The sequence below is a fragment of the Saccharomyces mikatae genome (assembly GCF_947241705.1).
Source record: "Saccharomyces mikatae IFO 1815 strain IFO1815 genome assembly, chromosome: 4".
Taxonomy (NCBI): Eukaryota; Fungi; Ascomycota; class Saccharomycetes; order Saccharomycetales; family Saccharomycetaceae; genus Saccharomyces; species Saccharomyces mikatae.
In genome coordinates this window covers 832,476-849,119 of record NC_079259.1, presented here as the reverse complement: position 1 = coordinate 849,119, position 16,644 = coordinate 832,476, and the positions used below count along the sequence as shown (strand labels likewise).

Here is a 16,644-nt window from a genome sequence, read left to right as displayed (position 1 = left end):
TCTTAATTTGATGACGTCTTGAATGAATGATCTCTTTACATATATGATTCCTTAAAACACTTTTCATAAGAAAAAAAACATTCAAAATATGTGGGAAGATAAAAACACCAAATACGGAGGACTTCCCCTTGTATTCCAATGGATGATCAATTCAATGTAAATTGCTTTATTAGTTTTTACCAAACTTTGAAGTTAATTTGAGATAGTATCTTTTCCTTCGTTAGATGCTTTTTTTTTCCATTATGATACTGAAACCGTGAAACATGATTAGCATAAGCAGTCGCCCAGAAATTACGATATTTGCTGCACCTCTGTCGCTCTAGTCTGTAAAAAATATTCTTATAGTGTTGTTCTACGTATATGGTATATCTATTTAAAACTTATATGAGAGTATGCATTGTAAAAACTATTCAATTCGCTATGGGTTGTAGGGGTAGAGAATTAGGGTTGGTTAATATCGTATTCATCGAAGTACCACGACACCAACAGGTAGAATTTTTAGGCTCAACTTGAACCCATGCTTCGATCCTCACATTTTCAAATATTTTTTCAACTCTTTTCTTGATGATTGTGGAATTCTCGCCGTCTACATACTGTACATGAATATACCCTACCAATGTTGGATTCTTTTGTGAATCGCATGGCTTATCATGATGAAACTCATGGCTGTGATCCTCTAAATGAGAATGCGAGTGACCATGAGAATGAGAATGCGCAGAACTGCTTGACTCAGTAGGCCAAAACCGAGGAGTTGTGTAACCGGTGATTCCCGGAGTCGTTGAAATTTGGTTTAGTGCACTCTTTACTAAGTTATGCTTCTTGTCATCCAATCTTAGTAAAATGTTTGCAGAAGTAGATTTCAACAAGGGTAGGGCGCTAAGCAAGATCAAGGAACCAATCATTAAAGAGGCGATTGGATCAAAGATGGGCCAATGTGTTAATTTGATTAACAATGTCGAAATAACAACGCCAACAGAACCTAATGTATCCGCTAATATATGTAAAAAAATACCCTTCATATTCTCGTTATCCGTACCGCCATGGTCATGAGCACCATGATCAAAAGCAAACAAACCAACAAGGTTAACCAACAACCCTAATGTAGCAACAACCAACAATTCATTTGTCGCATGCAGGTGAATGGGGTTGAAAATTCTTTCAACTGCCTCTACAAAGATACCGCATACTATACCCAGTAACAGAACACCATTAGTGAAACCTGCCAAAGTGCCGAGGTAGTTTAAACCGAAAGGAAATTTATCACTTGCTGGTTTCTTGGTCAGTATACCGGCAATCAAACCTAATAGTAAAGATGTGCAGTCTAAGGCCATATGTAACGAATCAGATAATAAGCCCAGTGACTTGGAACGGAAAGAATATAAAAGTTGTACAAACATGAAAGCAGTATTCAATAATAGGAAAGAAAAGATGGATCTGGTATCCTTGTTCAAAGCCATTTGCCTGAATATACTTTCATTTTCAAGAGACAACGAATCGCTGGAGTGAGAATGATGTGCATGATCATGGGAATGCGAATCAGGATGTATGTTTAATGAATTGGAAACATAATCTGCCACTATGACGAAAAGCAAACTGAGCAAGTCAGTTTTAATGGAAGAAGTGATCTCATTAAAGGATAAAAAATGCACCACAATAGCCATCACACCCGTTGATAACACAGTAAATTTTGTCAACCAAAAATGGGAAATCATGTAGTTTATTTCGAACTTGTGGCAATGCTCATTCTCTTCGGTTCTCTTTTCTTGGTTTATATTCTCTGTGAACACATCCTTTAACGATAGAGAGAAGATAGTCAAACATCCGTAAAACACAAACACCATCAATAACTGAATATTGTAAGTATTGTTTATGATAGTCATTAAGTACAACAGAATAAAAGAAACAAATGGTAATATTATCATTAGTGGAAATCTCTTGTTTCTACTTATCACATCCTGTGTGATGCTGCCGTCTTTAGACACGAAATCCATGCTACTTGGTAAGGTCGATAATAGCAGCGGTGACGCATACCTTAGTATAAACACTAGAAGAGCATAAGTAACTAAATGAATAATTAATTTATTCATATCGCTGGCACTAGCGTCCGACGAAGAATCACTGCGCAATATAACAAGTGTCATAATAATAAAAGGCATGAACGTTTTCAAAATGGTCTTGAAATTGAGAGAAATTTTAGATGAGAGCTCACCGGCAGTAGTTAATAGTTTAATAATCAATAAAGTGATACATGTTGACTGAATTGGATGGAAAATCGCATTTAATATTGATATTAGAAAAAATGCAGCAAATAAAACATAATACTTTCTTTGGCTGGAGTAGTTGACAAAGTTAAAATAGTATGCAAACAGATTAAAGGAAGAAGCAATGAACATTGGAAGAAATATCAGTCTTATACTATGATCTATACTAAAAAATGCTAGCCCTTGTTCAGCGTGCTCTACTGATCTAATACCTGTCCTTGATATGAGATCATTTTGAGAAGGTACAATCAATTTACTGGACAGAATTATAGTCGGATACGATAGCAACAACGGAACTTTTGCCAATAGATCTTGCAGTTCCATCATTTAGCTTGATACGGACGCATTGAAGCACCGCCTGTATATATTCGTAACCTTTAACGTCAGTTATGTTAATCATCTTACTTTTCTAAGAGATGGCACATTATAATCGCTTTGAACGAGCACACTTCTTGGTATCATACAAGAGCTTGTTAAATAATGATATAAATATATAAGTGAGAGCGTACCCGTTGATCTACCGATTCATGCGGAGGTCTTCGCTCATTTGTGTGAATTGTATTTTGCATCAATCTCACTTCTGAGGGCTGCACGATTCTTTCTCATTGTCCTTAGATCTGGAGGAAGTGTTATTTGCAGGTCTTTCCTTAAAGTAGCGACGTCCTTCTCCAACATTTCCTCCCAATACACATTGATCAATGGTTTACAGCTTAAACCTGTTCTGACAGCCCAGGGTAGGTATATATCATATAGTCTTTTTCTCTGGACCTTTTTTAGACGCAAAGGTGCAAGAAAACCACCAAGTATAGCCATGGGGACGCCCAAGTTGGCACCTTCGAGAGCCTTTATAGTTACCTCCCCTTCAATTATAATAGGCATGTTGGTTATAGCGTGGTAGAAGTCATGGCATTGTCTATACCTCTTGAAGATGTATGCATGCATAGGATCATCGATGAATTTTACGGGCGCTCTGGTGTCTGGAGAAACATTTTCTCTTTTCAGCCATTGATAGTACACGTAGCCAAAGGTATTATGTGGCAATTTAGCCAACTTTTCTATGTGCAAAGTATCAGTTGTAATATTGGGCTGTTCCTTTAAAATACGTCTCCCAGAGGAATCGCTAAGCATTGTTTGCTTCAAGCTCTCTAAAAAGATAGGCAAGGCAGTAGCTTCGCCCAGCTGGACGATATTGTAACCATCCTCAGGATGGAAGAATGAATTCCAGCCGGAAATTGCAAACAATAACAATTTCTCGTATCGATAAAGAGGGACATGGCCTTCGTACCGAGGTTTCATTGGTCTGCTATTGGCCAGAGCTCTGATACGCGACTCAGTGCGTTCTTTGGCCTCTTTTGCATAATCAACGTTCTTGTTATGTAACTCACCACGTTCCATGGCATCCGCTAACCTTGCGTCCTTACCAAATATGAATGAACTCAATGTATACATTGCCGCTGCAGGGAGGATTATCCCACGACATTGAGATGCCACTGTTGATGTACCTGCTGATCTTAGTACAGATAGTCTAAACATACTATTTTACTTGTCCTTTTGTAGCTACTTGGTTTGCTCCCCTTCTTTGCAAAGACCGCAACTGTTTTTCTCTCAAAAGTCATATGAAATATATATATACTGAATAAAGCAATTCGGGGTTAATTTAACAATAGAACTTCAATCTACAATGAGGTACACAGTGAAAACACTCTGAGAGCAAAATGAGTGTTAAATTATTTCCCAATGATAGGTTCGGTTCATCAGATAAGTACGACGGACTCAAAGATGCCGTAGAAGAATGCTCGTGGCTCATCGAAGAAATTGTCAAACCGCAACTGCCTAACATCATTGATAATTTTTCTAAATGTTTGGAAATGCTAGAGAGTGATCAAATATTTAAGATGCCCGTATCTAATGGTATTCCCAACGAAAGCAGCAAACAGAATGACTCACCGACGGTCAAAGGTGTTATCACGAGGCAAGGCGAGTATATTATCGATTTCCATATAGTGGTAAGATTTCCACAATTCCAAAGGGGTAAACAAGTAATGTTCCGAATGAATACAGGGTTGAATTTTTTACTCGTCCAATTCAGCAAGATAACTACCCACTTGAAGAATATTCTGGAATTATTGGACCAACTCCAACTAACCACAGATGTTAGTGAATTCGTAACCAAATTTGGTGTCGCCATGGAACTATTAAACCATTCCTTAATACTTCTACAAAACCCTCCTAGAGACTTAGTGTTTCCAGAGGATAACAACTATGCCATGAAGGAAATGTTTCAAGACTGCTATACCGTTTGCGAATCCACAGCTCATATTTTGGGTCTAGAACTGACACTTTGCCGAAATGAGCTCTGTATAGAATTACGAAATCTTGTTAAGGTGACAAAGAAACCTTGGTGCGAGATCAATAGTAAAACCGGCAAGTCGTTTTGTGACAAGATAAGAAATCAAGTGACAAATGAAAGACACAAGAACTTGTCCAAAATTCTCTTAGAGAACGGTGTTCAAGTCCAGGATTCCACCTTACTTAACCACCTCATTTCTTCTTTTCAAAGCGAAACAATAACACTCCCAGAAGCCCAAGAACTATTAAGGAGAGGCGTTACTTTTGATAATAGGGTAGTCATGGAATGTGAAAAATTAATAGTGTCTACAAGCGACCCAACTTTGATCAGTATAAGCTCCAAATTGAACAGCCTCAAAGCTGCGATGGCAAATCATCAAGCTAATTTAATTGCTAGCAAACAATTAAGTACAGATAAGTAGTTTACTAGAATGACTTTAACAATGATTTATAATACACGTTTACATAAAAGAATGATGAACTCTTCAAAAAAAAAAACCTCGTTATTTCTGTTTGAGTATTTGCAACTTAATCTCCAATTGCTTTTTTCTTTCCTTTAACTTCTTCAGTTCTTCCAATTCCTCATTAGTAGAAGATGCCATCATGACCACATCTGTGCTTATATCTGCATCTTTACCGTCATCTTCGTGGCCCATATCTGAACTATGCAGAATACCGTCGTCATTCATACTAATGTTCTTCTTTAACCTCAAATCATTCAATTCGTAAGTCTGCTGCAATGTATCCAGTTCCCTTTGCATTTTACTCATAGATTTCCGTAATTTATCACCCAGCGTCCTTACTAATGGTTCCACCTCCTCAATCAAATCTAATTTCGACCTTTCAACATCATACTCAGGAACTAAACGGAAAACTCTTTTGGTTTGTAGCATCGTCGACGCAAGGTTCGTGCTAGGTTCATTTGCATGTTTTAAAGATTCAATAGAATCCTTCAGTACCAAGACTGTTCTCTCTAAGGCAAAGACACTCTGTTCCAAGGCATCCGTCATTGTTATTCCGTTTATTCTTCACGACTGATATATGTGTATATAACATTCTTTTGTTTATTATTATTTTTCGATATAGTTAACAACTACGCCCTGTGAAAACAAAGTTCTTAATCGCCATTGATGAACACATATTAAAAGTAAACTGCAATTCCAACCTCACGGACATTCAGCGGTCTCACCAACTGGAAATTTAGAAGTAAAGAAGACAAGTGTAACATCACTGGCATGGCAGAACTGGAAAGAAAAAGAAGGCCTCCTCCGCAACTGCAACATTCTCCCTATGTTAGGGATCAATCCAATTCTCCAGGAATGACAAAGACGCCACAAACGTCACCACCTAAGAGGCCTATGGGGAGAGCTAGATCAAATTCGAGAAGTAGTGGGTCTCGTTCAAATGCTGACATTGACCAATATACCATACCAACAGATTTAGATTCTTTACCTACCGCTTCACCTCCGCCTTCTGTTCATCAAGTTTCACAACAACAACAATTGTCGCCGATATTAGCCAATAAAACTTGCTCTCCATTTGAAACTCAGAGTCAGGATCAAAGTGGTAAACCCATAGATCCAGTATTGGGTAAGCAGGTTACAGTTCCTGTAGAAGCAATTCCTCCACCGGTATTGAGTGACCTATCGAATCTCCAGAATGGTTCAACTGAGACATTATCTGCAACGGGGCTATCCCGTAAGAAGCATACCCATATAATTATACTCAAATCACTGAATGGTACTTTTGAAACAAAGTTCCTCGTTGTACCATTTAAACCTGATGGACTTAAGTTAGGTCGACCAGTTACCAATAGCATAAACAAAAGTAATACATCATCGAAGAGAGATTTGTTTTCGCAACAAGTTAGGCCTGATAACGGAAATTTTGATTCAAGAGTCCTCTCAAGAAACCATGCTTGTCTAAGTTGTGATCCCACAACGGGAAAGATATATATTCGTGACCTGAAATCCAGTAACGGGACATTCGTTAATGGGGTTAAAATCGATCAAAATGATGTAGAGTTAAAAGTTGGTGATACTGTGGACTTGGGTACTGATATAGACACGAAATTTGAACATAGAAAGATTAGTGCGTACGTAGAAGAGATTTCAGTCATTCCTTTAATGAATACTGTGTCTGATCCTACGAGTTTGATGACTAAAAAACATGAATTCACTAATAATAGTGATAGCAACTCCACCGATACAAACGAAATACAATTGGACAGAGCACATCATAGTCAACACATCCCGATACGATCTCATGTGAATGAGAGGTATACTGAAGTTGGCGTAACATCTGCAACAACGGCTCAAAGGGCCGCTTTTGAGGCTGCCATGTTTGGAGACGTTAATAACATAGAATTGGATGATGATATTTTAGGCTTAGAAACAGAGGTTCTTAGTGGGATTTTCGTTAACAATTCTGCAGGCACAAGCATAAATTTGATAAATATGATAAAAACCCTAACTACTGAACTGTCCTTAGAAAGACAAGAGTCGGAAAAATTGCACTCCATGCAAAATTTCATGGAAAACTACACAGCAAACTTAGATTCAATAAACAAACACATGGTTGATATGAACGAAAAGCATTTACTGAAACTGAGCACAGCCTTACAAAAAACTCTATCAGAAAATAATGACGCGCTACTCAAAGAATCAGAAGATCAATTAAGAGAGATGAAGCAAAAAAGTAGTAAAATAAAATCCGCATGTAACTTAAAGGAAAAACAAAACTATGAAAAGCTAGAGGAACTAAAGGGTGAATTGAGAGATCTGAACCTTCAAATAGAGGAAGAGAAGGGAAAAAATTCAATATTAACACAAAGCAATCCGAACAATAATATTATCAATGAAGATAGCGCTAGGGCAAAGCAAGAATATTCAAAGAAAGACAAAAAGGACAACGATGAAGCATTGGAAAGCACTGAAGAATTAGATGTTATTGAAGGCAAGAAATCGAAAGTCGGTAAAAGGTTGCTTTTCGGGTTAGTTGCCATTTCATTCGGATTGGTTGCAACAGCTGTTAAGCAATTGCCGCAGTAACTCGAGGGAAGATAATTACCACAGGCATAGTTCTAAGCAAAGTGGGCCGTATTCTGTAGACATAATGCAAACGATATATTATAAATAAACACATAGCACATATTCCATACGATTTGAATATTGCTTTGCAATTCTGATTTATATGTGCTTTCCGCATTTTCTCACAGTTTCTCAACTGAAAAAAAGTGAAAAACTCAAAGAGTTAAAGTAAGCACTGAGTGTATTATCTCATCATATAAAACTCAAAACAGGCGAAAACACTCTAAAAATTGTATAAACCACTCTCGAATGAATGGAAAGGTTGATTCATTGTTAACATGGCTAAAAAAATCAGATAAGTTTTATATAGCGCCCAACATCAGCATCTGTGAATCACCAGAATCGGGTAGAGGGATCATCCTCAATCACGGATCTATCAAAAAAAATGATACCATTGTTTCAGTACCGAGCTCGAAGCAACTAAACTTTCACACCATCTTATACCATATTTCAAAGTTCAATAAAGAGCTTAACATTCCTGGTATTACAATCAATAGAAAGCAGATCGACTATGAAAAAAATGTTATTGATGTGGGAAATAAAGGCTCAATTGATCCAAGATATGAATTATATTCTCAATTATCAAAAAAATTTTTGCTAAGTTTATCATCATTTCAACTGATATCATTTTATATATTGGTGGAGAACCATCTATTGCCAAAATGGACTCACAATGAGATTCACTCAGATTGGAAACCATTCTTTGATGTATGGCCCTCAATGGAGGAGTTGAGATCCATACCAGCCATTTGGTATTGTGATCCTAGTTCACAATACCACTCCCTTATGAAATATCTACCTGCTGCTTCGCAAAATCACATGACAAGAATCGGTGGCCTTGTCAGAGGAGATTGGAATATCATTTCAGAGATAGTTTTGAAATGGAATGATATTTGTAACTCTTTTTACGGTATTGAGAAGTCAGAGAAAATTACAAGTGATGAGTTATTCTCCCTGTTCCTCCATATTTATTTCGTTATAAATTCGAGATGTCTCTATGCCGAGGTTCCGTTGAAAGTAGAGGACCCCATGAACAATTTCACCTTAGTCCCTTATGTTGATTTTCTTAACCACATTTGCGAGGTAGATTTGCATTGCTATCCTCAGTTAAATATTCAGTTGAAATCAGAAGGAGAAAAAAGTATTGGAATTGGGCAATTTAGCATTAGATGCGGGGAACATAGTTATGAAAATATCAATGAGGAACTCTTTTTGAATTACGGAGCACATTCAAATGATTTCTTACTGAACGAATATGGATTTGTCGTAGACGAAAATAAATGGAACTACTTAGACATATCTAGCGACGTCATTGAACTAGTAAACGATGATAAAAAGGAGGTCAAAACATTTTTATCAAGGCATGGCTATTGGGGAGATTATACGATCAATGAGAATGACATAAGCTATAGAATATTAGTTGCATTGAACTATTTTGTAACAAGAGATGAAAGGAGAGTCCGCAGATTCATTGAAGGTTACATATCAGAAGATTATTTCAAACCCAAAATATCTCCAGTTTTAAAAAATTTATTAGCATCATTAACTGTAAAATATACTAAAATACTTGACCAGTTGATAGAAGAACAAAATAATGGTGAGGATAAACTCTGCCTACAAAACATAATCACCATATACAAAGGATATATAAAAATTCTTACACAACACTTGAAAGACGTGGAATCATAGGTTATCATAAATCACAAGTGGTAACTCGAAATAAGAAAATACCAAACACATATAATGTTTTTTGCAAACGCAGGTACATGACGGCTATCTAGAATTAGAATTTATGATTGTTTATTCTATATATATATATATACATGAAACGTTTTTATAGATAATGATAATCTAATGCTTTTTGCTTAGTGATTGACTGTTTTCCCTTCACTAAAGTCAGTATCATATCATTCCACTTGCTATTACATTTTTTGTACTTACCAAGAGCAACAAAAAATCCGTTGAGCTCATTAATGTTAGTTTGATTCAATTGATTCAAAGATTGAGCCAGCTTAGCGCGTCTATGACCATTAACTTCCAAATCTCTTACTACTAAGTTGAACATTCTTTCTTTATCAAAAATGATAGAATAATTCGGATAATTGCTTAATGATGGGTAGGATCGACCAATGATTAATAGTTGTTCATTTATCAAATTTCGAATAATATTTTTCGCTCCAGGAATTTTCAGCAACTCCTTTTTAAATACACAATCGTAAACTGCCAATAAAGGCTCAGTACAACTTTCTATTATCAATTTCTCCAGCTCAGTGAAAAACAAGTTGTGAAAACCATGAATATGTAAGTCAAAAGTCACTAAATTTGAGCCAATTCCGCATCGTAGTTTGGTCATCTCTCTAAACAGTTTATAAAATGTACCGTTTTCTTTCTCATTTTTGTCTTTTTCACCCTTCGAAGGAAGACCTGAGTTCTTGCTATGGCTGCCTAATGGAGGAAAATCATCAATCTTTGCGATATGAAATTGTATCTTTCCTTTCGTTTTGAAAGATAATTGAAATTCTTGGTGTAAAGTTCCAACTTCAACTGGCGATGTGAATCCCATAAACAAATTTGGTCTCGTTTGATCAGAGCGCCATCGATATCTATGCAAATATTCTAGTAAGTTTAAACTTGGATTCAGAAATAAAATGTTTGTGTCAGGTTTTAAGCATTTATTGTATTTGGAAAGTTGGGCTGTTATGAATTTTGAGGAAGCATCTGAAACAATTAGGTTCTCGATTGGCGCAACCTCACCGTTGCTTAAAATGGGTGGAACACATGATGCCATGAACTGCCTATGATAAATTTCTTTGTTATTATTATTTGACTTGACAACAATCTTAGAGTCATTATTAAGGAACCTATTCAATTTTTTCTGGTCATTCAAAAGAAGAACGACTAACGGGACCCTTGGCTGACTCGGGAGCTGTGCAATCCTTAGTCCTAGTAAGTACGTCATGGGAGAGTTACCTAGGGAATAAACCCTAGGTATCGAACTTGACATTATCTTATTCTGGGGTTTAGATCCTTTGCGTGACTATAGTAAGAGTTATGTTTTACATGCATCAAAAAAGGTTTAAATCTGGACAGAATATTTTCCTTTTTTTTTTTGTTTATTTTTGTTTTTACTTTATCCTAACAAGAATTGGAGTGTAAATGGTACAATAGTAACAATCAAACAATCAAATCGAAAACCCTCGGGAGAAACCATCAAATAGAATAAGATCAGAACATGTTAGTAATAGGATTGACGGGTGGAATTGCATGTGGTAAGAGCACGGTATCTAGAAGACTGAGAGACAAATACAAACTTCCTATTGTTGATGCAGATAAGATTGCGAGACAAGTGGTAGAACCGGGCCAAAATGCTTATGATCAGATTGTGTTATACTTCAAGGACAAAATACCGGATTTATTATTGGAGGATAGTCACTTGAATCGTGAGGCATTAGGAAAGTGGGTTTTTAGCCATAAAGAGGATTTGAAAGCCTTAAACGAAATAACGCATCCTGCAATAAGGTATGCAATGTTTAAAGAGATTGGTTATTATTACTTGAAAGGGTATAGGATGTGCGTCTTGGATGTACCACTTTTGTTTGAAGGTAATCTAGATTCAATTTGTGGAGTTACTATAAGCGTAATTTGTACGCAAGAATTACAACTTGAACGATTGATGACAAGGAATCCTGAACTTAGTCAGGAGGATGCGAAGAATAGACTAAGTAGTCAAATGAATACTGATGAAAGAATGACAAGGTCAGATTATATCTTACAAAACAATAGCACATTGGTTGATTTATACGAACAAATTGAGAGTGTTATAAAGAAAATTCGACCAAGTAGATTAAGAACCTTTCTGGAGTATTTTCCACCTTTCGGTGCTGTAAGTGCCAGTGGCATCATCATGTCCAGATTATTGATGAAGAAACTTCAAAATAAGAAGCCTTCAGAGGCATAGGGAGGTGTTTTATAATTACATTATATAAGTGAATGAATATATATGTATATATATATATATATATATATATAATATACATATTTACGTATCTGCATTTCACAGCTTAGCGTACTGGTCTTGGAGGGTACTTATTTCTTTTTACTATAGGCACATGCTTGTATGGCAAACCGCCTCTATCCTTCCTCAATAAAAGACTATTTTTACCGAATGCTTTCGCAATAGTAGGATTTGAATTTGTGTTTCCATTCAAATCGAATTCTATGGGCTCCCTTGGCGGTCTTTTATTCAAGTCTGAATTGAAATGATTGAAGTTCTTTCTGTAGATTAACGGGGTCCTAGTTTCACAGTGTATTGGACCACCTCTAGTTTCAGATATATCAATATAATCATTATTGCTTGTGTTTTTTAGAAAACTTAAATCTAGAGACTTTAATTTGATCGACATATCTTCGAACAATATAACTTCCTTTGGTTCCCCTTCTTTAAATGGTTTTAGAATTTTCTTCAGCTGAGTAGGAGAAACTTGTAGCCCTTGGTTCGGTAGATCATCACCGTAAACTTTTATTAGCTGAGGATCATCCAGAAATTTGATATTACTTGTACGGGTTTTTTTTGGTTTACCATTTCTAAGGATAGATTGTACATTAAAGTCTTTAAGAGACTTTTTAGTTTTCTTCTTTAAAGGTTCTTCTGAAGAAACAGGAGTCGCTTCTGACGTAGTCGATGGTGATACTGATGTAGAAGATGCTGTATTGTTAGAGGCTATCGTCGACTCTACGGGATTGACTTTGAAATCCAGGTCCAAAGTTCGTTTGGCTCCAAGCTTGGTAGAATCTGCATCATCTTTGTTTAGATATTTAGAAAATGATAGTTTTTTCTTAGAAGAAGTAGCTAAAGATTCTGCGGAGGGTTTATCTTCATTTTTATTGAATAAGCCTGATTTTAATTTCTTCACTGAAGCGCTCGATGTAGAAGACAGTGATGAAGAGATATCGTCATCGTTACTGAGAAGAGGGGAAGGCTTGAGTTTGATTTTCGTTTTTGATTTCAACTTATCCTTCTCTTTATCTTTTTCGGAATCCCTTACTTTTGCTTTCGAACTAGTTAATTTCTTTTTGAGCTTCGTCTTTGTACCTGTGCTGTTCGAACCCTTTTGGAAACCCAGTGTATCTAATAGTTTCATATAAGATCGTACATTTTCACTAACAGACGTATCCAAGACACATAAATTAATGACGGCATCTACCAAACCATCCATCTTAGACAATCGATTATGACTGTTTTTATTCAGAATTAAATTATCAACATAATTCTTCCTTTCCTCGGGAGAAAACTTAGGCAATTGGTTAACGAAGAAGTCTAATGAAACATCATTAGCGATGGGTGGTACAGAGTGGGGTTGCTTGTCATGCTTTAGTTTAATTAGTTGGTTCAAATAATCTAAATACATTGATTTTAGGCCAGAATACAGTTGCACGTCTGCAGCAGTCACATTCTCGTCCTTCCGTTCGATATGCAAATTATCTTTGGTGAACTGATTTAAAGCCGCTTGTAAAGAATCGATATACTTGTCAATTCTTGCCAATTGAATGGAAGATAATTTGCAATCTTTATTAAAATCTACCATATCCAAACGAATTTGTTGGATAGTGGAAGCTTGCAAGGCATGAGATATATTTACTAATTGAGGAACAGGAGCTGACATTGTTGAATCTTCCAGAGTGTCGTTACTTACTGTTTCTTTTTTTTTTTTTCCGTTTCTTGGTATTGCTATCTTTCTTCTGTCTTCGCTTGTAGGTTTTTGAGCTTCAACCTCACTTACTCACACGATGTCTTGATAAAAGTATATATAATATATATAATAGACCCGCCAAAAGAAATCGTTGGTGTGCCGAAGTGATACAAAGCAGTAGAGTATAATACAGTATGAAAGAGCTATGCTTATCTTGTTCTGCGTGCCATGTGTGGGCCTGCTAACAAGTACCTCAATCGAGTATCATCGATTCTTTATACCATACCGCCTTAAAAAAACTGATGAAAAATGCTGACGCCCGAATTTCGTAAATAGTGACATAAAATGAACTACCCGTAGTAACTTCTATATGAGGGTCGTATGTATTCTTAATGGTAGCAAACTTGCTGGACTAGTATGATCGTATTATTTTCTTTTTGATAAGCAAGTTAACAATCTGAGGTACCATTTCTTATGGACTTTAATCTTCATTTATTACCAACCCGTGTGAGGGGATATTAAAGTAACAAAATTTTCCTATAAAAAAGAGAAAGGAAGAATTGATGGTCACTGAAATAATATAGAGTGGCAAAAGAGTTACTATAATTGAACATTAGGCTGGTAAATGTTGACTTCGGTTTTGATAAAGAGTCGTGCACCTCTTTTTGTAGGTAGGAGTTTATCGGTACTTCTGTCGAGCTGTTATCGAATCAATCGAGAAGTTTCGACAAGATCATATCATGATGGGAGCAGAGATGAAAAACATTTTGGTAGGTACCAGAGGAACGACAATAATAGTAGGTCCAGGAACTCCCGGTTTAATTCTCGTCCACGAAGCAGGACCAGGGAAGATGATGATGAAGTGCATTTCGATAAGACCACTTTTTCTAAGTTAATTCACGTCCCTAAAGAAGAAAACTCTAAAGAGGTGACCTTGGATTCTTTGTTAGAAGAAGGCGTTCTTGATAAGGAAATACATAAAGCGATTACTAGAATGGAATTCCCTGGTTTGACTCCTGTGCAGCAAAAGACTATAAAACCAATTTTGTCCAGTGAAGACCACGATGTTATAGCAAGGGCCAAAACTGGTACAGGTAAGACTTTTGCATTTTTGATTCCAATTTTCCAGCATTTGATGAACACAAAATTTGATTCTCAGTACATGGTGAAAGCCGTTATTGTTGCACCAACAAGAGATTTAGCTTTACAAATTGAATCCGAGGTGAAAAAAATTCACGACATGAACTATGGCTTAAAAAAGTATGGTTGTGTCTCGTTAGTTGGTGGTACTGATTTCAGGGCAGCTATGAATAAAATGAATAAGTTGAGACCAAACATCGTTATTGCCACACCAGGTAGATTAATTGATGTTTTAGAAAAGTACTCGAATAAATTTTTCAGGTTTGTTGACTATAAAGTTCTAGATGAAGCTGATAGACTACTAGAAATCGGATTTAGAGATGACTTGGAAACAATTTCTGGCATACTGAATGAAAAGAACTCCAAATCTGTAGATAACATAAAGACGTTATTGTTCTCAGCTACTTTGGATGACAAAGTACAAAAATTGGCAAACAATATTATGAATAAAAAAGAATGTCTCTTTTTGGACACAGTAGACAAGAATGAACCTGAAGCTCATGAAAGGATTGACCAATCCGTCGTAATTTCTGAAAAGTTTGCCAATAGTATTTTTGCAGCTGTGGAGCATATAAAAAAGCAAATTAAGGAAAGAGAGTCAAATTACAAAGCCATTATTTTTGCACCAACAGTCAAATTTACTTCATTCTTGTGCAACATTTTACAGAATGAGTTCAAGAAAGATCTACCAATTCTAGAATTTCATGGTAAAATTACACAAAACAAAAGAACAAGCTTAGTTAAGAGATTCAAGAAAGATGAATCTGGTATACTGGTTTGTACGGATGTAGGTGCTCGTGGGATGGATTTCCCAAATGTCCACGAAGTTTTACAAATTGGTGTTCCATCTGAACTGGCGAATTATATCCATAGAATTGGTAGAACTGCCAGAAGTGGGAAAGAAGGTTCCTCCGTACTATTTATTTGTAAGGATGAATTACCTTTTATCAGAGAACTAGAAGATGCTAAGAATATAGTCATCGCAAAACAAGAAAAATACGAACCAAATGAAGAAATAAAATCTGAGGTCTTAGAAGCTATAAACGACGAAGCAGAAGACATATCAGATGTTGTGGTAAGTTTGATCTCCTCTTATAGATCTTGCATTAAGGAATATAGGTTCTCTGAAAGACGCATTCTGCCTGAAATCGCCTCTACTTACGGTGTGTTACTGAATGACCCCCAGTTAAAGATCCCTGTGTCCAGGAGATTTTTAGATAAACTCGGATTAAGCCGTAGTCCAATTGGTAAGGCAATGTTTGAAATCAAAGACTATAGTGGAAATAGAGGTAGAATTGAGAATTCTTACGGTGATGAAGATATTGACTCGGAAACTTCTTTTAGAGACAACAGGAGTTTCAATAATAGGAATGGAAGAGATTATGATGATGAACAATTTGGACGCGGTAATAACAACAGACGTTCATTCTCTCGTGGTAATAACAGAAACAATTACTCAAGTAGAAGTAATAATAGATATTAGAACAGACAAAATAGGAGGGAAAAGAGATGTGGGGTTTGTATTCTAAATAGCAATTCCTTCACCAAGATACCTGTATTTTAGACCCTCTATTCTTTTTCAATACCTTCACGTGTAAATACCTACTATATATATATATATTAAATAAGTTTTTTTGTTTCTTCTCTTACTCTTTAAGCAAGGGTGGTGCTATAAGGACCATATTACATCGTAACGAAAAGTCTTCTTCACAAGTATTTTCAGCAAGCCAATGTGGGTTTGTTAACTGCTATTAATTCTTACATGTTTATTAAAACATCTACGTTATCAATAAGAATAATAATATTTTACAGAAAATATTGAATAACTGTACCTACCTAAAAAATTCTGATCAAAGGGACCACTTCATAAAATTAGCACTGTGCCAAGTGAAAATAAAATAAGAGTCATTCAGTAGTAATGGTAAGAAAAAAAAATTCACGTCTTTTTGATATAGATAAATAATGTCTTATAGTGCTTTGGATCGTGAACTAATTGTTTGCTAGAGGAAGATTATGCCTGATATGAATTTCGCTCCATCAATCTGGTTTGAATTGTTAGGCTCGTTTACGATTTCCACTGAACAGTAACATTAATTTAAGGAAGTGACCATTGAC

General features: G+C 36.0%; 10 protein-coding genes across 10 annotated transcripts; 5 read left to right on the top strand and 5 right to left on the bottom strand.

The window, feature by feature from the left end:
- Positions 1-410: 410 nt before the first annotated feature.
- Positions 411-2,585, bottom strand: MSC2 (metal cation transporter MSC2; the record flags this gene model as incomplete). Its single annotated transcript, XM_056221399.1, has 1 exon — positions 411-2,585. One exon carries the CDS (start codon positions 2,583-2,585, stop codon positions 411-413), a length of 2,175 nt encoding a protein of 724 aa, XP_056081193.1.
- A 219-nt stretch (positions 2,586-2,804) lies between these two features.
- COQ4 (ubiquinone biosynthesis protein COQ4) lies at positions 2,805-3,794 on the bottom strand (the record flags this gene model as incomplete). Its single annotated transcript, XM_056221397.1, has 1 exon — positions 2,805-3,794. One exon carries the CDS (start codon positions 3,792-3,794, stop codon positions 2,805-2,807), a length of 990 nt encoding a protein of 329 aa, XP_056081192.1.
- A 182-nt stretch (positions 3,795-3,976) lies between these two features.
- RAV2 (Rav2p) lies at positions 3,977-5,032 on the top strand (the record flags this gene model as incomplete). Its single annotated transcript, XM_056221396.1, has 1 exon — positions 3,977-5,032. The coding sequence occupies one exon, from the start codon at positions 3,977-3,979 to the stop codon at positions 5,030-5,032; it is 1,056 nt and encodes a 351-aa protein (XP_056081191.1).
- An 81-nt stretch (positions 5,033-5,113) lies between these two features.
- Positions 5,114-5,620, bottom strand: SPC19 (Spc19p; the record flags this gene model as incomplete). The annotated part of the gene is made up of 1 exon (XM_056221395.1): positions 5,114-5,620. One exon carries the CDS (start codon positions 5,618-5,620, stop codon positions 5,114-5,116), a length of 507 nt encoding a protein of 168 aa, XP_056081190.1.
- A 225-nt stretch (positions 5,621-5,845) lies between these two features.
- Positions 5,846-7,660, top strand: VPS64 (Vps64p; the record flags this gene model as incomplete). Its single annotated transcript, XM_056221394.1, has 1 exon — positions 5,846-7,660. One exon carries the CDS (start codon positions 5,846-5,848, stop codon positions 7,658-7,660), a length of 1,815 nt encoding a protein of 604 aa, XP_056081189.1.
- Positions 7,661-7,948: 288 nt separating this feature from the next.
- On the top strand, positions 7,949-9,388 carry RKM2 (protein-lysine N-methyltransferase; the record flags this gene model as incomplete). Its single annotated transcript, XM_056221393.1, has 1 exon — positions 7,949-9,388. One exon carries the CDS (start codon positions 7,949-7,951, stop codon positions 9,386-9,388), a length of 1,440 nt encoding a protein of 479 aa, XP_056081188.1.
- A 145-nt stretch (positions 9,389-9,533) lies between these two features.
- Positions 9,534-10,703, bottom strand: CBS2 (Cbs2p; the record flags this gene model as incomplete). Its single annotated transcript, XM_056221392.1, has 1 exon — positions 9,534-10,703. One exon carries the CDS (start codon positions 10,701-10,703, stop codon positions 9,534-9,536), a length of 1,170 nt encoding a protein of 389 aa, XP_056081187.1.
- A 228-nt stretch (positions 10,704-10,931) lies between these two features.
- On the top strand, positions 10,932-11,657 carry CAB5 (putative dephospho-CoA kinase; the record flags this gene model as incomplete). Its single annotated transcript, XM_056221391.1, has 1 exon — positions 10,932-11,657. The coding sequence occupies one exon, from the start codon at positions 10,932-10,934 to the stop codon at positions 11,655-11,657; it is 726 nt and encodes a 241-aa protein (XP_056081186.1).
- A 103-nt stretch (positions 11,658-11,760) lies between these two features.
- Positions 11,761-13,362, bottom strand: REF2 (RNA-processing protein REF2; the record flags this gene model as incomplete). The annotated part of the gene is made up of 1 exon (XM_056221390.1): positions 11,761-13,362. One exon carries the CDS (start codon positions 13,360-13,362, stop codon positions 11,761-11,763), a length of 1,602 nt encoding a protein of 533 aa, XP_056081185.1.
- A 652-nt stretch (positions 13,363-14,014) lies between these two features.
- MSS116 (ATP-dependent RNA helicase) lies at positions 14,015-16,012 on the top strand (the record flags this gene model as incomplete). The annotated part of the gene is made up of 1 exon (XM_056221389.1): positions 14,015-16,012. The coding sequence occupies one exon, from the start codon at positions 14,015-14,017 to the stop codon at positions 16,010-16,012; it is 1,998 nt and encodes a 665-aa protein (XP_056081184.1).
- Between the last annotated feature and the right edge of the window lie 632 nt (positions 16,013-16,644).